At 34.5% G+C, this 27,928-nt stretch overlaps 1 protein-coding gene across 1 annotated transcript in view; it reads left to right on the forward strand.

Annotated features, from left to right (window-relative positions):
* The first annotated feature begins 18,367 nt into the window (after positions 1-18,367).
* LOC127836457 (uncharacterized) overlaps positions 18,368-27,928 on the forward strand; it is a 28,593-nt gene continuing 19,032 nt past the window's right edge. The window contains exon 1 of the mRNA XM_052363102.1: positions 18,368-18,507. Coding sequence (XP_052219062.1) covers positions 18,397-18,507 — 111 coding nt within the window. The 5' untranslated portion in view covers positions 18,368-18,396. The remainder of the gene's footprint in view (positions 18,508-27,928) is intronic.

The raw sequence follows: 27,928 nt of genomic DNA on the forward strand, positions 1-27,928 counted from the left end.
TGAAGCCTAGGTATCTAGTCTCTCTTTGTAAGAATTGACATTTTGATAGTTTTAGCTTTAGGTTATGTTTACTGAGACTCTGTAGTACTGTATCTACGTGTGATAAATGAGATTGCAAGTCAGGTGAAAATATTAGAATATCGTCTAGATACGCCACAGCGAAGCTCTCACAACCTTTGAGTACTTTATTAGCCAATTCTTGAAATATGGCACCGGCGGAGGAGGCACCGAAGGGCATAACATTAAATTGAAATAGACCCCTGAATCCCGAAGCGAAAGCCGTTTTTTCTCTGTCCTCTTCCTTTATAGGTATTTGCCAATATCCCGATATCAAATCTAAACTGGTGAAATATTTACTTTTACCTAATAACGCCAATATATCATCTATTAATGGTAATGGATAGGCAATTGGTTTTGTAATTTTGTTTAATTGTCTAAAATCAACACAGAACCTTTTCTCAACTTTATTATCTTTATTTGAATCATGGTTATTTTTCTTTTTATCTACTAAAACAATAGGGAAGCTCCACGGACTTCTTGATGGACTTATTATGTTTGCGTCTAGCATTTCGTCGATGGCTTTATCTATGAATACCTTATTGTTTAATGGTGTTCGATACGGCCTTAATTTAATGGACGGATGATCCCCTGTATCTATGGTAAATTCTATCGCTGAAGTTTGTGTTAATTCTAAATTATTTCTTGCGAAGAGAGTTCTGTGTTTTAAGAGTATCGGTAGAATATTTTCTTTTTGATTTTCATCTACACGTAAATCTGATAAGATTTCATCTTTAGATAAACCTGATTTCGGCTGATTATTTTTAATAACTTCTTGTACTGAGCATATTTCATTATCATTTACCGATTTTATTCGCCCTATGGCACAGTGTCGTCAAAGCCTTATTGTTTTGTGCGTATTGTTTATAATTAAAATGGGAAATTGTCTATCACGCGTTGTCTTGACGACTGAATTAACAATTGTTAAACCGGGTTCATTATCAAAGAAAGAATTGCTTATTCCATTGAATTCATAATTCGTATTTGAACGTATGCAGTTTCTTTTAGCTTGAGCAAAGAGTCTATATGCAGTTTGTGGTTTTAACACAGTATGCCTAGTTAATCTCGCTATCGTTGAAAGATGTACATCTTCTTCTAGAGGTACATAACAGTTATCAATCCTCAGACATCCTAAATCAAAGTATAAACGGACACCATTATTTTGTAAAAAGTCTCTTCCTAAAATAACATTTCTATTTACGTTACTAACTACAAAAAACTTGTGCTCTTTATATATGCTCCCTATTTTGAATCTCAATTTTACACTTCCGTGGACATGTAATGAATTTCCGTTTACCGACTTTAGATTTACTTTTTTTATTATCAGTGCTGGTTTGTGTTTTAACATATCATAAGTACGTTTACTTATCAATGAAACTTCAGCGCCGGAGTCTACCAAGCTCCTAAATTGATAACCACCTGTTGAAATAACACAAGAATTTGGACTACCACACAAAGCGATATTATATGTCTCGACTTTTTCATTCTTACCATAGACCCCTTTTTGGTAAGAATTTCCTAGTTTTTTCGATTAATGTACGTTTTCCTTTGAGTACATTCTCTACTAAAGTGTCCTAATTTACCACAATTCCAACAATCAATTTTATCTTTCCAATTTTTGTCATATTCTTTCTTGCGCCTTTTATCGTTTTGATTTATCGTATGACCGTTCCGCCCTACCGTATATGCACTTATCTCGCGTTGCCTACGGCGACAGATTTCAATAGACGACAGTGTTTCTTACAATATGTGCAAACAATAGATGACCTAATATAATCGATACCTATCTGAATATTATCGGTCGTAATGTTATCAAGTCCATTTATTTGTGATCGTAACTCAAACCTAGCTCTGACACTTTGCTCATGTATAGCGCTTTTTAAAGCATTTGATAACGTTGCATGATTTTCGCGCATTAATTTAAGTCTCAAATAATCGTGCGATAATCCGTCAATAAAAATTTCTACTAACTGTTTTTCTTTATATTCTAAATTTCCTTCAATATTTTCGTATGCATCCGTCGCAAGAGATAAAAGTCGCTCAGCGTATATTTGAACATTTTCGTCGGTCTTTTGTTTAGTCGTCTTTAATAATGAGAAAGCGTATTGTGGGTCTTGAATTTCCGTGAATCTTAATTTAAGCTGTTCCTTTAAATCTGTCCACGTCCCTGTCGAATCATCAGTCAAAAAACGATGTATGTAATCACTAACAAGCCCTTTACTAGATTGGTAAGCAACAAATTTTAATTTATTCTCATCTAAATTGGTAAGTGTTCCATATTTTTCTACATTTTTAATCCAATTTTTAAATTCTTTTGAATTTCCATCAAATGATTGTACCACCTGTGAAATAGTCTGAGTGCTTATGGCCGTTTTAACATCTTTAATTTGTTCATTTAAATTTTGAAATAATTCAGGGATTATTTGATTTGCCATTTTGATACAAGCGTTAGGAAATAAAACAGTCACTCACCGGAAGTTGCAGAATGTGTGCGGTCTGATGTCGTTGTTCCCGGCTCACGGTTGTTGTTACTGGTTACAGAAGTTGCCGAAACGGAGTTTCTTCGCGTTGTTTTCCATGGCTTCGTAATCGTAAGTGGTAGTATTTCTTTGTTCGAATCCTTGGTTCACGAGCACCATTTAACGTCCTGTGTCCTGTTATCGTTCATAGTTCATGGACGACACATAGTTACTAACAATGTTCATTACTCTTAAATTACCGGTATGTAGCCTATCATTCGATATCTCGTCATGCGCGAATTGCCAAGATGACGAGTTTTGCATTAACTCCCATTTTCTCGTGCCGCGCATGGGACAAGTCTATTCTATCTATTTATGTTAATTTCTCTGCATAATACATGATAAAATATTCAACAACACCATGTATCAGTTTCTAGTCCAATTTAATGTCTAACATACTTAATATTTTCGGTTATACAAATACAGTCTGATAGCTACATGATCGTATCTTTCTCGATCCGTACACCTCCAAGTCTAAACGCTAACCGTCTTGTTTCCCTCTAACATCCGGCCCGTGAAACTCAGTTATGAATCCCATTGGTCAGTGTTCTATGTGTGTTTGTTTCTAATTGGCTGAATTACAATCTGGAGAAGTCACTATTCAAGTATGCACAGGTTAATGAGCGTTGTGGTACAAATAATAAATAATGCAAATACAGCCTAAGGCTTGTGTCAACAGCATTGTAACCCCTTTGTTGTTAATGCATACTCGCTACTGATATACTTGTCAATATTTCGTACATAAAGAAAACCCAAATATTTCACCCAATTTCTCATCATTATTTGACAATTTGTCATGACAGGCTGTTCCGCTCTTACACTGCCATACAATTGTGTATTGTTAATAAATAGACGCCATTATTCACAAATATTAATATTAGATAGTGTTGTATCACAGCAACCGCATTTCTACCTGAAATGTAAAATTAAAACTTGTTTTCGAATGCTACTTTATAAGCAAATAAGCAACAGTTTTACATTACAATCAGGGCAAAGTTCAAACTACAGCAGTGTTTTTGTGAGGAATATCGCCCGATATTAAACTTCCATAGGCTCTTCGAATAAAAAGGACAGTTATGGTTACTTATTAGTCTACTTATCGCGCACATGAATAAAGTCAAAAAGGTCATACTTGAAGATCAAAAGCAAATTATAAAAAACAGCGACACGATCAAAACATATTTTATGAAGCCTACCGTTTATAAATAATTCCGTCGAAAATATTCAATGTGATGTGAACCGAGTTCAAGTATCATCACATTTCAGAAAACAAAACACTCTTATGAAATATGGTTTGCTAAAGTCAGTTGTTGTTTAAGTACTTTCATAGATACGAATTGTAATTGATGCAATTGTGCTTCACAGAACTACACGGTGTACACACTGGAAAATGTATCGTACATTTAAATAAGATAGGGACAAAGCTTTAAGTTTGAAAACGTGAATCCGGTCATGCGGAAATGCACTTTATACCTGAAACGTACTGTTATTTCACATTTACATTTATATATCAATATGAAGACAACATGTGTTGTCAAATAATTGTCATTTACGTTAAAGTGTAAGACTTCATTATTTATGTAAGGACATAAATTGCCAAAGAGTAAGACACTAACAAAGGACCTAAACTCAAATATAAAATCCCAACATGGTGGCGTGTTGAACGCAAGAACACATATATGCCTTCGAGACCGATGTAATACATTTTGATAAAACTTCAAAATATTTCACTTTTTCACACTTTTTTGTCTGATTTTTTTTACAATAAAATTTTTGTATTTTAAATAAAACGACATTATAGTTATATTCATCCAAATAAAAAAAACAACGTTTGGACTTTCATAAAGATAAATATGTTAAATTTGTATTAGGTTCAAGTCTATGGGACTCTTATTGATGGTGATTTAAGTCACAGGTGGTAAGCGTGTGGCTATGATATTAATTAGTAAAACCATCATTTTAAATAAAAAATTAATAACATGATAACGAAAAATGAACTTCTCTGGAAAAAAAACTATCATATATATATATATATATATATATATATATATATATATATTGATATATATATATATTGATGGTGATTTAAGTCACAGGTGGTAAGCGTGTGGCTATGATATTAATTAGTAAAACCATCATTTTAAATGAAAAATTAATAACATGATAACGAAAAATGAACTTCTCTGGAAAAAAATAACTATCATATATATATATATATATATATATATATATATATATATATATATATATATATATATAAATGACCCGAAAACAGGGTTCATTGCTTTTAACAGCCATAATTTCATCAATTGTGCAGGGATTTCCATGAGCTCGGTCTTATTCAACGCAGAAATCAGTTTGTTTTATTTTTGGAAATGTACATATCTTGTAATATGTTTTACAAATGCCGGGTAAAATGTAAAGAAAAAAGACGATACAGAACTTGAGTGCTGACCACCTGTGGTTTAAGTCGAGACAAATAAACTGGTACATGTAATTTCTTTATTTTAAAAGTATTGCGATAACAATTTTTTGCGTATTGTTTAATGACAATATATCACAAGGATATCAAATTCGTGGAAGTATTGTTATCAACCCACAGCATCCGGATTTAATGCAACGAACTTCGTTGAGTTGCCTTTCTTGCTTGTCGTTTAAAACCGAAACACATTTGAACAGATATGCGCGTGTTTTAAAAACAATCATCATAATATAAAAGATATCCCTTCTTTACGCAAGTATGACACATGTAATTTCGCAGACAATTTTCATTTATTGTTGTTACATGTATCAATAGTGTAATCTAAGAATATTAAAGAATACCTCAAATTTTACTTGTGAGAAATGCTTTGACAGCGTTAAAATGACAACACCGTGCAACCACTTGTATCAAATTGCCACATCAAGTAAGCCCACATTAAACTTTTGAAATCTCCATAAGTTAATTACTCTTCAATTTACCAGTGGATATACATCGCCATATAAATTGAAACGACGTATAACTTGTGTTGTGAAGGAATTAAGAGGTCAAGAAATGTTTGAGCTCGGATGTGGCGTATAATTAAGTTTTGAATGTAAATCCTCAATATAATATTCACGTAAGGGGCCATCTCGTTTCCACCGTAGTGACACGAGTTTCGGTGGTGGCCACTTTACAAGACGTCATGCCCGCACTCTGCTGAACGTCTGCGAAGTGAGCGTGGCGATTAAGGGTCAGTAAGCGGAGTTCGATGCAGACGACTTGTGCACATATTCGCGTGTAATGGATCTTAAGAGAACAAACTTTCTGGCCTTTGTTGATAATGTAATGTATTCTGTCAAAGGGAAGTCCGGCGATGTATGAGCCCTCGTCCTGGCGAATTCACTGAATACAAAAACAGGTGTGAAAAGTTCTAAAACACGCTTAAATTTTGGGAAACCCGCATCCAGAATAGAAAGCCAATGTACTCGATCAAACATAAAGTCATGTTGGGTTATTTGTCAATTGTAAGGTTCTACTAGATTTCATTCTTTTGATGTGAGGTCTGCGTGCGGAAGTAGCTCAGAAGATCCGTACACTGGTCCTGCTTCGCGAACCGCTACCCGACCGTCATTCACCGGCTCTGTGAGTCAGTGAGGTACCTCTTGAAAAACAAGAACGTTTGATTATATATTATAAATTAAATCCGTATTTGGATTTGTTTAACATAGGAAAACGAAGCAGACGAATATCCAGGTATAAACAAAGCAAACCTGCAGCTTTATAAGCAGAGAGATAAACAATATCCTCGCACAAGGAAAAATACTTGCCATCATCATGGGCCACCAATATGTTGATGCCATCAGGATGCCAGGATGCCACAAAGCTCACAGTGGAAACAAGCATCGTATGGAAATGGACACCGGGGTTAAAGTGTTCATCAGAAAATGTGTCTCTCTTTATCGCGATTCGTTAAACACAATTTTACAAACACTTACATGTTGTGTGTAGATTCATATCAAATAAAAATGTTTTATAACTAAGCCGATTCGAAATCAAAGGTTTATTAAGTAAAATATTTATTAATAAGGTACATTATTGACATTATCATGCATTCCGTTACTCCATATATACATACAAATGTCAATATAAATTACAATTTGCGAAACCTTGGCCGGTTTTTTTCGGTGAGGTCAAGTATACAATTATTTTTTTTTGCGCAAAGTTTGAAAGCATTTGTCGACAGCTATAAATCCATTAGAAATTAGATCGTGTGTGGCTTTGTATAATAAAGATATCAATCCGAACAAATCTACGATGCATGCTAGTGAAACTGTTCTCGTGGAAAAACGGACTGGATCAAGTGAATTAATTATGACCCTAAGGTTTATCAGTAGTCTGGTTTTCCTTACAAATGACGAGAACAAGCAACAACTTGTGAAAAACATGTGCAAGTCATGGGAGAGCGATAAATATGCAAATAAACTAAAGGGCATGAACGTTATTCTGCTTTGTGAAGGAGAAGCCTTTCAGTTCACAACAAGAGATGGAGAACCACTTATTGAAGAACTGAAATCGACTCAAGAGGAAACCGAAACTAGAGTACTTATGTAAACCCTGTATGGGAAAGAAAAGGGTTACAACACTATTCAAATTCGAACACCTGACAATGACATATTCTTCACAATTATGTACTACATTCAACTATTGGACGGTTGCAAGATACTTTTTGACACTGGTGCTGGCAATCATAGAAAACAATTTGACGTGAATGAAGTAGCTATGGGATTAACTGAAGAGTTCATATCAGCACTTTTAGGTATACTTGCATACTGCGGTTGTGACACAACAGGCGCTTTCAAATGAAAGGGGCATATCAAACCAATTAAGTTTATGGAACAAAGGCCACGAACCGTTGCTCCAATGCCTGCGTTAGGAAATACCTGGAAAGTTGCAGACGAAGTAGTGGGTGAACTGGATATATTCACGTGTGTCATGTATGTAAATGCTAGAACCAACTCGATAGGTATTGCGTGTTCTTAAAATAAAGGAGGTATGTGATGATAGCCCAAATGCGTCATAAATGTAGACTTGTCAGTGTTGCCTCCCTGTAAGCAATGGCTCCTGCAACACTTTCGTAGAGTAAATTATCAAGTTGGCATATGGAAAGGTCACACATACCCGATCCAGATAAACCACTTGCAACGGAAGGACATGGATGGATCAAAAACATTCATACAGGCCTGATTGAACCTCTTTGGATTGATGGAGATATAATCCCGTCTCAAATTGTTGATGTATTTGAGGACATGGCAAATGAACTTTAAGAAGATAATGACACTGATGAAAGTGATACTGAAACGGAAAAAGTTGGCGATGAAGACAATTAAACAGTATATTTAAATTAAAAGAACAAGTAAAATCAGCAATGAGCAACTAAAAAAACTAATTGAAAGAGATAATGTTACTTTCCTTGTTTTTTATGTTTGCCCAACCCACTTTTCGGGGCGTGTTAAATCTATATAGCTTCAAATGTCCTTGATATCGCTTTTTTAATGGCTGCAAGTAGCGGCTTATGCTGCCATTCACAGATTTACTGAAAACAATCTGTACTTAATATATTTCAGTCTATAAACTGATATTTGTATATTTTTTCCCGATTTGGTTAGTTTCTCATTAATGTTAATGAATACGCTAATGAGATAAATATATAATTTGGTCTTTAAAATAAAGCACAATGTGTAGCCTTTGTTAAAACACTAATGTGTTTGCATTACGATAAGATATAATATAATAATGATGTGATATAGTCGCCTTGGTCCGTTTTCCAATTTTGAGTGGCGGTTGCCATGGAAACTGGTTTATATGAACACTTTCAATTGAGTTTATCTTTGAGGACAAGTAAAACACATTACTGTGTAAAACACATTACTTACTTGAGTTACTGGACAACTTTGTATATACCTACCCTTTTCTTTATGCTGCGTTATTATAAAGACGCAACACGACACTTATTGTAATAAATCTTTTTTTCTATCACTTTATGCAGTTATTAAATATATGACTTAGTGTTTTATTTATGTGTTTATCTCTTTATTGCGCCTTACGTAAAGTATAGGATTTTCTATTTGGTTTGTTTTATATTGGCTGTGTCTAACGTGATATTTTACAACGGAATGTAAATAAATAACGTATGTTGACGTCAAGATTTTGCTAAGTCACGGTCATGAGACGCTGTATGGCGACATTAGTGGGTTGGGATAATGAACGTGTAAACCTTACATGAACTGCAAATTTTAACCTTTGCTGTAAGAGTGTCAAATGTATTAACAGAACAGAACAGAACAATAATACATCGTCAGTTAACCATGTTAGAATACACATATCAATTGGTTATGTGAATAGGAAGTGATCATAAGTTATAAGTGGTGCACATTAAACTTAACGTAATACCTGACAGTATTTTGAGAAAAAAGAATCGATTTTTTGTTTTATAAAATATGTTTGTGGTTATCGTGTTGTTATATTTATGGAAATATACTAAAATGGAAAATTGAGTATCCTGCGCATACAAGGTGGACTATTATGCTTATATGCTAATAGATTCCATATTAAATAAAACAATCAGACACGTACATGTGTATATTTTACATATTTATGTAAAAAAAAAATAATTTGTTAAAAACAAATGTTGGAAATATATCATATAACAAATACCATATGGTTTATTATACTTATAGTAATAATATTACCTAGCGACTAGCTATGAGATTGTTGGATAATATTCACAAACAAAAACATACAATCACATAAACAATCAAATAGGCATACCCGCGGAACATTCAATTCAGCTGGTCGTATTCGTATTATCTTCAACATTCAATAAAGACGTTCTGATTAAGATAACATTTCACAATATCATATAACTTGATAACGTCATTTTTAATGCAGTCTCTCTTAAGGCTTAGGAATTTATATACCGATGGTCGTATTAAGTAAAATGATTATATATGAAAAAAAAAGTTTTTTCCTGATTTCGTTAAAACAAGGGCAGATTAACATAAAGTGGTATTCTTCTTCTATGCCACGTGAGTTACACAAATTTCTATCCGTGCTATGCGCTTATTACTGAACCTACCCGTTTGAATTATTAACGGATGACATAACATTCTTAATCTACAGAAGTAAAGTCTGAGGCTTTAAGGTGAGCCATCTAAGTATATTTCATATTTAAACGATAACTCAAATTCTTTGTACAATCTTAAAACAAACGTGTATTTCCTGTCACTAAATTCTGGTTTAGAGTTCTCGCCAGATCTTCAATGAGTTGATAACCATGAACCCCAATCGTAAAAAGCTACAAGGAGTCCTTGTCATCTTTGCACACTTCTTGTAGTTTTATATTGTTTTCTTTTTTTTTCACTATATGCCTCTTCCTTTTTCAAATGACCTCGCAAAAGGAAATATAGCTGCCGATATAATATTTTTGGCAAGAAATATGTTCGTTAATTCTGTCAATTTGTACACTACATACACAAAAGGAATTGTGAAAATGTAATGTTATGAATTCGAACAGATAAATTTGAAGTCCTTCACCAGCACTCGCTCATTATACGTCCATATATTAAACGTATCACGCAAACGTCTCGAAACCTGTAGGTATATTGCACATTTAATTGTTATTCACAGGCGACTATGAGATGTTCTAATAGAATCGGGCATTTGTCATTTCATATTATATTATATAAATACATTTAAAAAATTGCGATAATACGTGGCATTACTTAGGCATTTCATGGATGAGTTAAACAAACGATAGACTTTAATTTACTAAAAGCGTCAGATCTGTTATCAAATGTTTTGAAGATAAAAAACACACTTTAATTTGCGATAAATTATAAAATGCGTTTAACTGAAGAGTTGTTTTTATGACGACGCCATTTTTCCAATATAACGACATACGTTTTATCAGGAGTAAAGAACGCTATGAAAATCATTTAAATTTTTATCTGTAACTGTTAAAATAAGTATATGTGTAACTGCCAAGAAAAAAAACGAATGCAGTTTAGTTAAATCTTAAGGTAGCGCACCCGTAATTATTTCCCGCGATTTTATTCAAAGATCGAAAAGCCTATTTACCTCTTTTCTTATTTAAGCCACCACTATTGTGAAGTTGCCGTGGCCGAGTGGTTAAGGTGATGTACTAGACATATTTTGGGATCTTCCCGAGCAGGTTCGAATCCTGCCGACAACGCATACTTTTTGCGACGCGTTTTATTTCTTTTCAAACGTATTTCGATTTAATATAGCATGTAAGCTATGTTTATTGTTAAATATGAAGAAATTGTTATCCACATTCTTCAATTTATAAAATTAAAACATCGTAATGGCTTAATTGGGTGATTTACACCTGAAAATACGAATCATGCATGTTGCATTTTTATTTTTATTTCAAAAACTAAACGGCAAATCTGTCTATTTCTTGGTATTTTTGCTGTATATAGTGTATTAATAAAAACTAAGTTCAAAATATTACTTAAATGATACTATTTTAAATTGTATGACACTTTGTTTCTAACCAACCCAATTTCTACTTGGTTGAAACCACTTAAATTTCATGGCGCTCTTACATAGATAACAAGTTACAAAAAGTAAATGTCTGTAAAAGAATACTCAAATCATCTTGTTTAAACTTTAAACACCTTTACTGCATCTGTACACACCAACTACATGCCCATATTTGAAAATCTAGATGAAATATGAAACTCTCATATACCCCAGAGGTGCAAATAAAGTGGACAAAAGCCGTGCGTGGGGGTGGTTTTGATACAATAAGTATTTTTTTTTAAACACGGATAGCCTACTTAAAATTGTGCATGTAGTTCAGTGAAATGATGCTGATTAAGAAAATAATACATTAGATTATATTTGGAAAGGTGCCCATTATAGGTGCGCTACCTTAATTGAATACCCTATGGTAAAAAGCTGAAAATATGCGCAAGAGAAAAGGAAATACATTAAAACTAAAAAAATAATACTTAACGACACATTGAAAGTCAATCGGTTTATCATGATAATAACAGAGCGAAACGATGAGTAGGAAATCAGGGTACGAAACTGTATTGTCTTGTTGGCTTAAAAATTAACGTATACAGGTTAATAAGAAATATGTGCCCTACAAAAGTCTTAACGAGATCATATGTCAACGAAACGAATTTAAAATTACTAACACTGTGAGGGGCGATCTGGTTTAAACTATATTGTCTTGAAAATGCGTGAAAAACAACTCCGCTTCAAGTACGTAATATTTTCAACCTTGAACAATTAACCTAAAGAAACTTACGACCAAAAAAAACCGGTTACAATACAATATTCTAAACATTTGTATTACATGGAAAACCAGTGGCTTACGTAGGTCATTCCCTGGTTGTCGGCCTTGTTATACATTTCAGTCAAAGACAAGCTGTTCTTTTCATTTTCTTAAATTTATATAAAAAATTGTATTTATATTGTTTTATTTTCACAACGTATTCAACACATTTTAAGATATGATTTCAGACACAAATATTTAAATAATGTAAAATAAATATATTATTTAATGTTATATGTACTCCTTGAGTCCTCACCACTCTTCCAAACAAAACTCCCCTGAAGCTTCCACGTTGGAGCACGTTAAAGATATATCGACAGCACGAACTATGCCTATATGGTATGTATTAAGACTAAATCAATGTTACTAACTTTCTGAGTATGTATATCTATGTGCATGATTGCAAGAAACGGAAGATGTCACTGTGGGGAATCACGTGATCACAAAAGTACATCGTACTCACAAAATGGCGGGAAAAGCTCTCGCTTAATGACGAAAATGAAGGTATTCTCATATTTTATATTATCAAGTTAAATGATAACTATGCGCAGAGTACCCGCTTAGTCGCCTTATGTACTCTGGTAATTGTCGTTTTTCTTAGATTTCTGTAGTTTTCTTAAACATTCAGGAACAATAAACAATGAAAGTTCAACATCGTCTGAACATACATTATTTTGACATGTTTGCTATTCAAGACGACAAACCACGAAATAAATACAACATTTGTTGGTTGATAACATGCTTAGAATATTTCGTACAAGGTTTTTCACGTTGTTTAAGCTTTTTTTAGATCTGTGGCGAGGAATTTGGAAAATAGTACATCGTCTGAACGTTTTTTCTTTGCGAACATCGTCTGAACGGTTTTGAGTGCATCATCTGAACTGCTTCTGTTTTTACTTTTAATGCGATGTTTATCATAATAAAATTGTAATAACATCTGTGATTAGCCAGGCGATTTTTCGTCCAAATGACGTTCCGTTCTATGATCAGAAAACACAAAATCCTGTGTTATTTTACATGTTTACATAGTGTTTAATTTAATTAAATTAAATTTATTAAATTAAATACAATTCACACTCGAAAAAAGGTTGTTATTTATATATATATATAAAGGCATAAAAATAATGTTATACGAGGCATGTCATTTGGACGAAAGACCCTTGGCTTTTCACATATTTATATTTAAAAAGACCAAATGTAGTTTGCAGTAAAACTAAACTGAACTTGACATTTCTTTTTACACACTTGGCACATGTGAGTGCTTATTAAAAATATAATGCTCGGCTCGAAACAGTGGCAGCTCTGAGCTTGCGGTGATTTTTGTCAAGCTTCAATAATATATGTAGTATATAATATTAAATGTAAATCTTAGATATATCTTAATTACATATATTTGGTAATCGATATATAATTATTATCAAATAAGTTGATATAATTAGATGTCTGTTATATATAGCTGTTTTTTTTATTTCAGAATGCCCAAAATGTCAACTCCGTCGCTTCATCGTTTGAAGAGAAAGCGCTTGAAAACATCGCAAACAATACGATTAGTAACATCAAAATGCATATCGTCAACTGCATGTCAAATTGGAGTTTGTCTGCAACAAATGACACCTGTGCTAACGCCCATTAATTCACCATTTCGTTCACCAGTGTATAAAGTATCTCCACCAAAAAAGGGAGCAAAGAAAAGCATTGCTGCAAGAGCTCGTTTTGAGTAGCAGCCATCTTGTGAAAAATATGCCGTGGCATTCATAACGCTACTGAATCAGATTATCTTCTGAACATTAATAATGGATCAGTCAAAACGAAAAGCGAACAGTTAAGTCGAATCAATATCGTGTGAATCTCAGAGCTATGAGAATACTACAACACAAGCAGACAATTTAACGAGATACATATTCATAAAATAGTTTGTACTAATGTATCTAAGATATAAAATAGTTGTATATCTACATCTAATATATTAACTCTTCTCAGATTCTACCACCTCCTTTTAATACCAATTTTATGAATTGTTATAGACTTTCCGAATGCTTTAAGAATGCTTTGTGCTATTGTTTTCTAAATACAAATTATGTTAATGTTATGTAATGAAATAAAATTTAAGGTTAATAACGAAGTCATTATGACCTAGTGTTATATTTTATATGAAGCATCATATAGAGGCCCTCGAATACATGAATGTGTTATTTAATATTGACTGGGGTCAGAAGTGGCCACGCGCAGGAAGTAAAATATTTTATTATTACCGGACATGTGCCCAATTTGATGGGGGGGGGCAGGTATAAGACATTAGCAAAAAACAGCAAATACTCTTTACACATGTATACTTGATACTTCAAAAGGGATTTACTAGATTAAAGCATTTTGAGGACTTTTATATCTATAATCTATTTTATATCTATTATACCCGGTACAGGAATGTCTTCCTATCAGAATATACTGTTATTGATAGCCTAGCAAAATGTTGAAATTATGCATTTGTACACTTCAGCATGTGGTGCATTGCAACTAGTGCTTAGGGTATTTTCTACATTATCAGATACAAGTTCCAATAGACAACATCAGTGCAGCAAGTTTTTTTTTATAAAAGATAGTGTTAACAAGGTTTTGCTATAGCCATACAAGGTAAACTGCCCCGCTCCCTAGTGGCCATGTTTTTCAACGGACCGTAATAATTTTCGAATTCAGCCGAGGTATCATAACAACAAATGTTCGGACAAAGTTTCATGAAGATTGAAGTATAAATGTGACTTCTATAGTGTTTAAAAGATTTTACTATAGCCATGTGAGCAAATATGCCCCCCTGGCGGCCATTTTTTTCAACCAATTTCAAAGAAAGCTGATATATCATTAAGACATACGTTTTGACCTGGTGTGAGCCAGTTTCGAACACGAAAAAGATATCATTGGGACAACTTTTCTTACCAAGTCTTATGACAATCAAGCAATACATTTTACCTTTAGAGTGTTAACAAGGAAAAATGTTGCCGACGCATAAAGGACAGATGGTGATCCAAAAAGCACACCATGAGCAACTTGTGCTAAGGTGAGCTAAAAATAAGAAATTTAACGTTATATGTTTTATGAAAAAAATGTAATTTTTATTTGCACTAAACTAAATTTCCAGTACTTTATATTTGTTATGTCATAGTCAGAGAGGTAAATATTATGCACATATACAGTACATAGATTGACATGTTCACAAATTCAAATATATGACTGTTAGTTTAAATAAATTCTTTATCACAGTCATTCTCAAGATTTATTAAAGTCATATCACGGTGATAATTTTCTCATCAATCCGTTGACCGGTTCGGCTGTGGGGAATGAGGGACAGCAATACAGAAATCCTCCTCCAGTCAAGTCTGTTGTGTGCTGCTTAGAGTAATTCATCCATGGGAAGGGATGTCCACTCTTACATTATCCATTCAGCTTTTATTCTGACGGCCTCGGCGTCGACCTCCCTCTAACGTGCCATGGAAAACAGTGTTGCACAGAGATTCGTGCATGGTGACGTGTCCAAACGAAGCCAGCTGTACATTAGCGCAAATATTCGTGGTCATGGTAGTGCAGTTATAAAATTACCCTTACTGAAGCTTGTTTCATTCCGTTCACTGTTGTTTATTTCTCAACTTGAAACAATCAAAAGCAATCCAGTGTAATGTGTCCATTTCATATTGATAGCTTAATTTATTTGCCCATCGATATGTAGAACATTACCGGAATCGATTGGCTGTTGGCATATATGGTAAAGTCTTCTTGGACCGTATGTAGTACAATCAAATATCACATACAGCGATCACACAGTCATCTCCTCTACTGATATCAAACATTGGTTTCCCCTACCGCGATAAAACAGTGGTTTTTCCTACCGCGATCACACAGTGGTTTCCCTTACAGCGATTAAACAGTTATTTCCCCTACCGCGGTCACACAGTTATCACACAGTTAGACAAAAAGGAAAGAAAAACGGGTAAAGCATTTACATACAGTGTCATTACACATGATGAAAACAAATGTTAATTTTAATGTGCTTACTGATTTACAATGAACATACCTACCTGTTGAAACGAGTTTTAATAATCTGAAATTTGGTTTGCATTAATTTTGGCAGCAATTGTATGTATGACTTATTGTTAAGGTATATACATGTTCATTCTTAAAAATTCGATTTTTTTCATCTTGGTAAATGTATATTATGTTTAGCGCTGCATGGGTCTGAAGTACCTGGCGTTTATCATAGTGGTGTGTGGCCTGCTAGCGGGAGTGATAGTAGCGGTTGTGTTTGGGAAGAAGTCTCTGACAGATAAGAGACAAAGTAAGTGAATGTTTGTTAGCTTAGTTCAATTATATTTATTAAAACTCAAATACTACGAAATTCTTCGTTTTATTTAGTCACTTTCGAGTTCGTTTACTGTCAAGAATCAGGAATTTTACGAAGGTCTTGAACAATTGGGATCGAACCCGGGACCTAGCTACCGGTCGCTGGGTGGTCAGGATAGTCGACTTCGCCATCGCGACATGTAACTTGTGTGGACTAAGCGATTTGAAATGATGCATATATACAGGAGTTAATATATATGTCTTGTTCTGGGAAAACAGGGTTTAATGCCTTAATTGGATTCACACGATGTCGAGACTTCTATTTGAACGAAATATAGGCGGAAGTGTCGTCCTTGGTAAGCCTGTGTGGACTACACATGCTAATTTGGGACTGAACTTTAAGCGCAGGCTTTAAGCGCCATAATCCAAGGAGAGTTAATACATTTAACGCATAGAAGTAAGCAATTATTGCAGCGATCACAATTGTATAAAATAAAATGAGTTGTTTGAGTTTCAAATACATATAGTTAAAGCCTCATTAGTACTCAAAATCAACGAAACTTTACGAGCGAAAGCGAGATTGGCTTCGTGCAGCTCATGAGAGCTAAGTCGTGCTTCCGACGCTGCCCGAAGCCAATATCACGTTTGCTCGTAAATGTTCGGATATCGTCGCGGGAAATCCAAGTGGAATCTATAGTGACACAAACAATAAAAACGAACATTTTGTATCTCTTTTAATGTATGTTTCCGTACAACATCTAGCGTTGAAGTTTTCGCTATTGCTATAAGGAAAATTGATTTTTTATCGGTTAACTTTATTTCAAGAAATATTTTACGAAATATTCGTTTATTTTGAGTGCTTATGCGCGACTTCAATGATTTATAAACCTTCAAAAGAAACATGCATTTATTTGAAACATGTTATCACCATCAGTTTTTATTATCTGTTTTTATTTGTCATACGTTATGATAAAGAAACATAGGCAGATATAACTATGAAATGATTTTGCAAGCATTTAAAAGCATACATGTACATGTTTACAAAATAGTATATGGCCTCATTTTCGATTGTTTCAGAGGTACCACTTGGGGGCATACTATCTACTGAAGCACCTAAAGGCAAGTAGAAAATATGAGAAGACAAGTTCTATGAATCTCATGTCAAAGACAAAATATTGTGCATGTATATACATCTTTTAATCCCTCGTTTCCGTATACTTACAACACTTAAGTAATGGTGTCCGTATGCCACATATGATTTTTATTTTGCAATCAGAAAACGAAGTGAACAGTAACTGACCATGTCCTACTTGCTTCTTATGTAAAGTTATTTACCTTAAATTATAATTCAGTATGCATTTTTGCCGAAACGAACCCGCGATCTTAGAGAAAACAGTGTAAAACACATTATTACCGTCTGCTTGGCCTACCGGTTACAGTGTACGCATACGGAGCAATAGGTCGAATGTTCAAGCCCCATAAAGGGCACGACTAAGCCAGAAGCTTATCAAATCCAGGGATGTTGGTACATATAATAACAGCAATAAAAGAGAAATAAGTTCAATTAAATGATTCGGCATTTTGAACGTTCCTGCGTCAGTCCGTCCGTCTTTACCTAACATTGTTCTGTTCTTTCTAGATCTGCTATATCATGAGAGGAATTGTGATGATACTTTCCTAAATTTTTTAGGTCAATGAGCCGATGTGCAGAACTATGTGTCAGTCGAGCCTTCGGAAAATCGAATTTTTAAGCCTTTTTTTGGCCGTTTCAAATCTCCTTTACCTTTTCATTTTTCATGATGCATTGTACTTGACTCAGATGTTCAGATCATAGAGAGGAAATGCCAGCTGCATAAAGTCTTAAACATTGAAAGGAAACGTGAGCCACGCTCTCTGAAAACAGGAATTAATGCATATGCGTAAAGTGTCGTCCCAGATTAGCAGGTGAAGTCCGCACTAGCTAATCAGGGACGACACTTTCCACTTTTATTTTATTTTTCGTTTAAAGGAAGACTCTACTTGACAAAAATCCATGCGGACTTCACAGGCTAATCTTTGACGACACTTAACGCACATGCATTTAATCCTGATTCGAATTATACAACATTGCTTGCTCTTTTTGATCAGTTGAGTGTCCGGATGTCGACATACTACACGGCGATATGATCGTGTTCAAGTGCGACTTCTCCCAAAACCGCGGCGTTAGGGCTGTATGGAACGATATAGACAGGGCAAGAACTGAGGTCGAGTATCCACCTAGTCAAGTGAACAAGGTAAAAATGCTTCTAGTCATAGCTAATTGTACCTTTAATTTCGAACTATTTTCGTGTATGTGTCTAGGTGGCGGATAAGTTTTTCCGAATAATTTAAAACACTTTAGCTTCGATTGATTATGTCATTCTTAAAAAAAACTTACGTCGTGGATTGTGTGGTTGAAATTGTCATCTAACTAACATTTATTCTCAAACAGCATCGTCGTAGTTCCAAATTTAGAGTATATTTATCCGTTTATGCATACTAATGTTTAAATAAAAAGACATTTATTTACAAACTACTATTACTACTACTTCTACTACTACTACTACTACTACTACTACTACTACTACTACTACTACTACTACTACTACTACTACTACTACTACTACTACTACTACACCTACTACTACTATTACTACTACTACTACTACTACTACTACTACTACTACTACTACTACTACTACTACTACTACTACTACTACTACTACTACTACTACTACTACTACTACTACTACTACTACTACTACTACTACTACTACTACTTCTACTACTACTACTACTACTACAACTACTACTACTACTACTACTACTACTACAACTACTACTACTACTACTACTACTACTACTACTACTACTACTACTACAACTATTACTACTACAACTACTACTACTACTACTACTACTACTACTACTTCTACTACTACTACTACTACTTCTACTACTACTACTACTACTACTACTACTACTACTACTACTACTACTACTACTACTACTACTACTACTACTACTACTACAACTACTACTACTACTACTTCTACTACTACTACTACTATTACTACTATTACTAACGGCCACCGGAAAAACTTTGCGAAACCGAAATTTCGCAAACTTAAGTACCCTTTTTCTTGAAGGTTTGCTTATTTGTGATAAAGTATAAGATAAAAGTCTAACTTGTGATTAATAATTGGTTATTTTTGCTTGTTAAATGCGTTTTCTTCACTATGAACTTTATTTGCAAAGTTGGGGTTCCCATGGGATTTTTGTATTTTCCCATGGGATTTTTCATTATCCCATGGGAATTTTGGTTTCTCCCATGGGATTTTTCTCCAGCTTTTTTTATGGGAGAAAAAATCCCATGGGATTTTCAAAAACATAAAACACGTTCGTTTGTGCTTAGTTATCGATTTTAAGCATTGTTAAAGCATTTGTGCTTATTTTCGTTCAATTTACTTTGATAGAAAAAAAATCCCATTTTTTTATGGGAAAAAAAATCCCATGGGATTTTTTTCTGATTTTTAGAGATTTATTCATGTAACCTTCAGAAACACTACCTTCTAACAAATGATGAGCATTTCTCGCGATTTCAACGCGTTCAATCGTGTTTAAAAAAAATAAAAAAACTCCATGGGATTTTTTTGTCCCATGGGATTTTTTTGTCACATGGGATTTTTTTGTCCCATGGGATTTTTTTTCCCATGGGATTTTTTTTTCCAATTGGATTTTTTGTAAGGTATAAGTTTCTAAAAGCTTTAAAATAATCCCCTGCTATGATAAATATTGACAAAATGAAAAACCTTGACAATAATTCCGTGTCGAATACGCATTAGATTATAGCAATCAAATTCATATAAGCATTGATAAGATAATATGCGAAAATGGGTCTTATGTCAAATACGGCCAGCGTAGCTCCATTTCATAATGTCCGGTATTAAGTCACGTCAAGTTTCGTGGTCGAATTATAGCATAATAATCATTTTCACATTACGCGAATCATATGAGTTTCCCTACATATATTGTGTTAAAATTTATGTTACACTAATGTGCGATGATGAAAAGGGGATTTCGGTAATTCTACATTCGCCCGCCTAGTACCGAAATCCCCATATTTACGCCTTAAAGGGTCAATAGGTCATCGGTATGAATGGTTTTTGACTTCACATGAATGTTAAGGTGCAAAAAAATGATATTAATTTTAATTATTAAGCACTCTTGACAGCATTAAGTTGCCTCTCAGTGGGGATTTCGGTAATTCTACACTAGAATTTAAACGCGCGCCGGTACCGAAATCCTGCTGTACAAACCTTCAAGTGTCAACAAAATTATTATAGTGTTTTTTTTTTCATTAGCAACCAGTGACATGTATTATCTCCCATTCGGTTACTTCTTTTGGAAAATAATTAGCGGGGATTTCGGTACTGCTACATTCGTACGCCCAGAGCCGAAATCACCCATGTTTACGCCAATCCCCCATATTACGCCTTAAAGGGTCTATATGTCATTATGTTTGGGTTTTGGCTTTGCATTAATGTTGATTTGTACACAATCATATTAGTGTTAATCATTTAAACACTCTTATTAGAATATTTTTTCCATTATTAAATAGTTTATTAATGTGAAAAATGTGTAAACGAATGTAAAAAAGGTAAAATGTACATTTAAAACATTGGTTACACAAAAGTATATGTAAATATAACATGACATAGTAATAATAAGTCTTCAGAAAGTATTTTCCAAACAAATCTGATGAAACAAATGATATCGTACTACCTTATTTACAATATGCTATACACTTTTGCAAGTTAGTTATCAATGTTTAATCAAAGCATAAATCAGCATATGTTGCCTCTTAGCGGGGATTTCGGTAATTCTTAACAAGCACATAAACCCGCGCCGGTACCGAAATCCCCGCTGTACAAACCTTCAAGTGTAAAAAAATACTGATTTAGGTTTAAATAAAGGGAACAATAGTATTTTTGGCCACCAAAAAGCACTTCCGCGTCAACAAAAAGATTGAAATTATGTCAGAAACCCAGCTTTTCATTGTATATATTGCAATACACCATCGGCCGCCGAGAGCGGAATACTGCGCTTGGCCGCTAAACAATGTAGATTGCATCAAATTAAATGTCAATTTTCGATTTTATTACAAAAATGAATACTGCCTTTTTATAAATATGTCAAGCACGTACACTTAACAAAAAAATGGATATATCTTTATGTAATGTAGAAAAGTAATGCGCTTTATATATAACAATGTTTTATAATGTCTCTCTGGTTGAGAAAAAAAACTAAACAAAACCATGTAGAACATATAATATGTTTTCATAATTAAAAAATTATTTTAATGATGCACGTGATGTTTTATAATTGATATAAGTTCACGTGTCATTGAACGAGTTAAGGGAGAGATGCGAATTAAATTACACATAATTAAAAACTGATACTATACTGTCAGCTTGATTTATAAATTGTGTTCTATCGCGCCAATATATTCATTGTTCCATGAAATTGTGTATAAAAGCAAAACGATTGAAATTATGTCAGAAATCCTGCTTTTCACATGAAATGATCTTTAACACTTTATTTATTCCAATCAGGAAAATAACAAATACAATAATAGGGGAAGTCTATACTGTGTATTAGAAACTTGTTGTGGTGATCCCTATCTTATCCGCTCAATACACATCCACCTGGCTACTGTACAGAAAAAATTAGATTTACTTCCAAAATAACTGATTTCATTAATTGCTAACTTGTTGTCTACATTTTAAATTAACAACGATAATGGATCAACATCACCGTTGCACAATTATTAAGTTCACAGTAATCTGTACTTTAAATAGAGCCTAATTAAAGACGGTGCTAATAAAGAACAAAGCGTGAATGTGGATATTAAGAAATTAGATCCTTTTTTGCATGACACTGGCAGTATATCATTTTATCTTATATAAATAAGCGACATTTAAGACATGGATAAAATTAAAATAAGACACATTTGCATCTTTCATTTCTTGAAAAAAATAATAAGCACGCAGTCACATATAAATAAGATACATTGAAGACACAGAAAAAAATAAATAAGACACATATGCATCTTTCACTTAATTTTCTTAGAAAAACATGTGAAACTGAAGAAAAACATTTATTACTGACACATTATTCTAAAAGTCGACTGACAACTTAAGTTCAAAGAGGGATTTACAATTAAATAAGATCCATTTTCGCATGATGCTGGTTGTAGAGCAAGCAATACATTTCTTACTGACACATTATTCTAAAAGTCGACAGGCAACATTAATTCAAAGAGGGAACCACAATTAAATAAGATCAATTTTCGCATAATACTGGTTGTATAGCAAGTACATGTAGTCACATATTAATTACATCTTGCATTAGTTGCAATAATTTTGTTAAGTGCGCGTGCTTCTGAACGTTGCGTTAAGCGAGAGTGTTGTCATTTTGTTAGTTTTATATTTTGGTATTATGTATGATTATTGCTTGTTTTGAATTTGAAATAAACGCTTTCTGGCAAATAAGCATCGTCTTAATTTTAATACAAATAATGAACATTTGACATACAAAATGTCCAATAACATACCGGCAATAACATTATATATATGTTAATTTCTTTGCATGTTTATACCGAAATTATAGCCGACATCGGCAGTTAGGGAAATTTAGTGACACACTTTAACACATCAAACATGCATGATAGTTCTTTTTTCATATGATATTCCCCTGGTTGCTTACCGGTGTATTGGTGCAGTTGATAACCCCGCCGGGACTACAGTAGGGTGCTAATACACATGTGTATCGTGTTCAATACAATCGTCTTAATTTTAATACAAATAATGAACATTTGACATACAAAATGACCAATAACATATCGGCAATAACATTATATATATGTTAATTTCTTTGCATGTTTATACCGAAATTATAGCCGACATCGGCAGTTAGGGAAATTTTGTGACACACTTTAACAAATCAAACATGCATGATAGTTCTTTTTTCATATGATATTCCCCTGGTTGCTTACCGGTGTATTGGTGCAGTTGATAACCCCGCCGGGCCTACAGTAGGGTGCTAATACACACGTGTATCGTGTTCAATACCCGATCCATGCTACAACGTGTAAGAACGGGAATTTCGGTAATTCTACCTTTTTAAGCTTGCGCACCTCTAATGGGCACATATCCAAATATAATTTAATTAATTATTTTCCTAATCAGCATCATTTCACTAAACTACATGCAAATTTGTAGGTAGGCTTTCCATGCTTAAAAAAAATAAACCGATTTTTTCAAAACCACCCTCACGCTCGGCTTTTGTCCAGTTTATTTTCACCCCTGGGGTATATAAAAGTTCCATAATTCATTCAAATTTCCAAATATGGGCATGCAGTTGGTGTGTACAGATGCAGTAAAGGTGTTTACAGTTTAAACAAGATGAAATAAGTATTCTTTTACAGACATTTATTTTTTACAAATTTTAATCTATGGAATAGCGCCATGAAATGTAAGTGATTTCAGCCAAGTAAAAATTGGGTCGGTTAAAAACAAAGTGTCATAAAATTCAAAATAGTATCATTTAAGTTATATTTTAAACTAAGTTTTTATAGAAACACTATATACAGCAAAAATACAAAAAAATAGACAAATTTACCGTTTACTTTTTTAAATAAAAATAAAAATGCAACATGCATCATTCGTATTTTCAGCAGTAAATTAATCAATTTAGCAATAACGTTGTTTTAATTTTAAAATTGAAGGATGTGCATACAATTTTCAACATATTTAACAATAAACATAGCTTATGTGCTATATTAAATCAAATTACGTTAGAAAAGAAATAAAACGCGTCGCAAAAAGTATGCGATGTCGGCAGGAATCGAACCTGCGCGGGAAAATCCCAAAACATTTTTAATTCATCGCCTTACCCACTCGGCCACGACAACTTCACATCTGTGTAGCCTTAAATTAGATATATATAAGTAAACAGGTAAAAAGGCTCGCTCGATCTTTGAAGAAATCGCGAAATCGTATTTTTCAGATGATAATTGGATCAAAGTCAATATTTATAGTGAAAATAATGTAATCTAAATGAATAAGTTAAACATATATCAAAATTCGAAGTTTGAAAAACATAAAATGCATCTCTCGGAAATAAGCGATCATTGAAGATCGGCAATGGCTTATGTATGAAGTGAAAGGACAGTTGAAAGTTTCCATTTTGCACGTTAATGATTCTGATAATATGGTGACAAAGGCAGCAGTCATATGTAGTATTGTGTTTGACCGGAGAGTAGCGTGATCTGTGTCGGTGTTGGGCGCTCTGAGGGCGCAATCCGGCTACATAGGTACATAGGAACCTCTAGTGGCTATAGTCCATGGATCGGGTTCGGCAGACAGGGAACATGTAAATTTTTATATGTATGTTTTATATCTTAATTACCTAAACGTATATTTATCCTGGTTACTTATTTACTGAGGTTTGAGTTAGTCGCAATGATTGTAGATACGTTGTACTATATTTAGTAAGTATTTGGAGGACGAGTGGCACGGGCACGCGCTTTATTATCACTTATGCAAGGAACGCGTTTTGTTTATATACGTATTTTTGATATTCCGATAGGCTTAAGGGAGGTAACTTATTCAAGTAAAACGCGATATTTTTGCGATGCCTTTTTATAACTCTTGTTTAATTAATTACATACGAATATACAGCTAGATTTAAGATGATTTTTACCAGAAAAAAAATTCGGAGAAAGATATATTGAGATTTTGATATTCCATAGAATGCGAGTCTCCATATATATTTTCTATTGCAGGGGAGGTAATTTAAAAAATTTAAAGTCTCCGAATTGGTCTTTGTTGTATCTATTTACGTCTATTTTCAAGCTAATGGCGATTAAAAAATTAATTATTATTAGTATGTTCTCACATGGATATTGGTACGGATATATCGTGTTCATATAACTGTTACTACATCCATTTCATTTATCATTACAACAACCACACTTGGGTAAATGAAAGCCAGAATACACGACATAATCTATAATATTATGAGTTTTACAAATTAACATCAAACATAAATAAATCATATAATATATCAACGGAATTTTTAGATCACTTATTTACTTAACCTATCCAACTATAATAGCAAATACAACATAACAGCAAAATTAATACATCCCAGCTTGATATATGGTCTGGATGCTTGGCAGGCGGGTGGGAAGGAACGATGGTGACTCTGGGTAGGGCTTTGAATGGCTCCATGGTTGGTTCTCGACTGATTTGTTGTCGCGCGCAGCAAGTGGGTGGATGAGGGTGCTTGTCTCGGGGGTCTTCGGCGGTTGGGTGCTCGGGCCGGGGCCGTATGCGGGCGCGGGGGGGGGGGGCTCGGGCTCGCTCGGCGTGGGTGCGCTTGTGCGGGGGCGGCGGGTTCTGCGATCTGGGAACTGCAACAATATACAACCCTTCACGACTGACCGACGACCGTAAATTACCGACAGACACCTCCTCTTCCGCTCCAGACAAATGCACAACAATCACATACCACACACTATACACAACCATACACAGATCACCACCAAGGAACCCGGAACACACGGGCGTGGCGCTCTCATACGCGCCACCCGTAATGAGTGGGGGTGTGAGAGCAATACGTGTGTGTGTTCCGGGTCCTACGTACCGGGTGGTGTTGGGATGTGGGTCGCGTTGAGTGTCTTGTACATTAGTAATGTGCGGGACACTCGGCGGGATCCGCTCCTCATCACCACCTTTAGGTAGATAGCACATTAAGGTCTCATTGGCCAACGTGCAATGAACTCTTTTAAAAATTAAAGTATTTGGCGAATACCCGGGAAACCGGGGTAAATTTGACCGACTTTGACTCTAAAATTAATCTTTTTCCCCTGAGAGGTCACAGGGGCAGGTCGGGCTACCGTAACCTCGTGAATAGGCCAGTAGGACCTGTAAATAAACTCTGAAACACACACACTCATTTATCATTCAGGTCGGGCTACACAAATCTCGTGAAGAGGCCAGTAGGACCTGTAAACAAACTCTCATACACACACTCTTCACTCATCGTGGCGCTCTCGCATGTCTGAGGCGATATATAAGACCGATGTCATATATAATACTGTATTCGCTGGTATATGTTTGATTGCTTAGGACGCAATGAATATAGTGTATTTATATTTAATCGAAGTGAGCTCATTGTTGTTTCTGGCGGTATTCAATTTCTGGTAATAGTTTCGCGATTAAAGACGTCGGTTCTCGGTTAGGTGTGGAATGTTCTTATTTGTTAATGTGCCAAGTGCTTAAAGGCGGTTTATCGCACTTTATTAGTCGGCGTTTCAAGAGAATGGGTAATAAATGCAAATCAGTAGGTGCTTAGAAGACTTAAGTACGGCAAGAACCACAACTCACTCTGCTAGGAACGATTACCACTGCCTGTCTGCAGCAGACGACAAATGATTCTGCTCTAGCAGTGAATGTATATACCAGCTTGTAAACGCCATTGGCCAGTCTAGTGTTTATCATTAAAATATGCACATATTGGCTGCTTTCATGGAAAACGAGGCTTAATGCACGTCAAATAAGATTAGCCTGTGCACAATGATAAGCATATGCAATGCGAACAAGCTAATCAAGGACGACAACAGCGAACAACTTCAGTGCCTTCAGCGCTTTGATTTATAATATACATTATGTCCTATGTTATATGGCGTATAGCTACTTATATATGTGCGTATAAAATATGTTAACCGTCTTTATTTTTTAAATAAATGAAATCATACTGAAACTCTCCGAATTGAGGATTTACATGTTTTGATGAGCTGTCAAAGATTATTACAAACAACAATTATTATCTTTTTTAATGCAGACACTTTAAAAGACTGTGGGTGCGGACCCAGGATCCTGCGATAAATCAAACGGAAAGGTACTTTAGGTACTTAAGCTACGTTGAAGAAACTCGGACATTGTTGACGCCCTGTCTTCAATAAATACTGTTTTTGAGTGAGGTAAAACTTACAAATGTATTTGTTAGCCAATTGACGTTTATCGTGGTATTTTGAAATTATTTTTAAAATAACTGGACTAAGCATTGGTTTCGGTAGAAAAGTACTGCAACAATTTCGCTAGATTTGAACACATTTTAACACTCCGCATTATGATATTTTGATTCAATTATTCATATTTATACCAAGTGAGTTTTCATTTGACCGCCTTGCGGATACAGATCCATTAGCATGTGCTTGTGTATTATAATAACAATTAATGAGTTAATATACTACTTACAGTATCGTTATTTTCATCAACATCATCGTTTTCATCGTTATCATCATCATCATCATCAACATAGTCATCATCTCATCATTATCATCATCATCATCATCATCATCATCATCATCATCATCATCATCATCATCATCATCATCATCATCATCATCATCATCATCATCATCATCATCAACATCATCATCATCATCATCATCGTCATCATCATCGTCATCATCAACGTCATCATCATCGTAATCATCATCATCATCATCATCATCATCATCATCATCATCATCATCGTCGTCGTCGTCGTCTTCGTCGTCGTCGCCCTCGTCCTCGTCCTCGTCCTGCTCCTCCGCCTCCACCG

The sequence above is a fragment of the Dreissena polymorpha genome, chromosome 6 (assembly GCF_020536995.1).
Source record: "Dreissena polymorpha isolate Duluth1 chromosome 6, UMN_Dpol_1.0, whole genome shotgun sequence".
Taxonomy (NCBI): Eukaryota; Metazoa; Mollusca; class Bivalvia; order Myida; family Dreissenidae; genus Dreissena; species Dreissena polymorpha.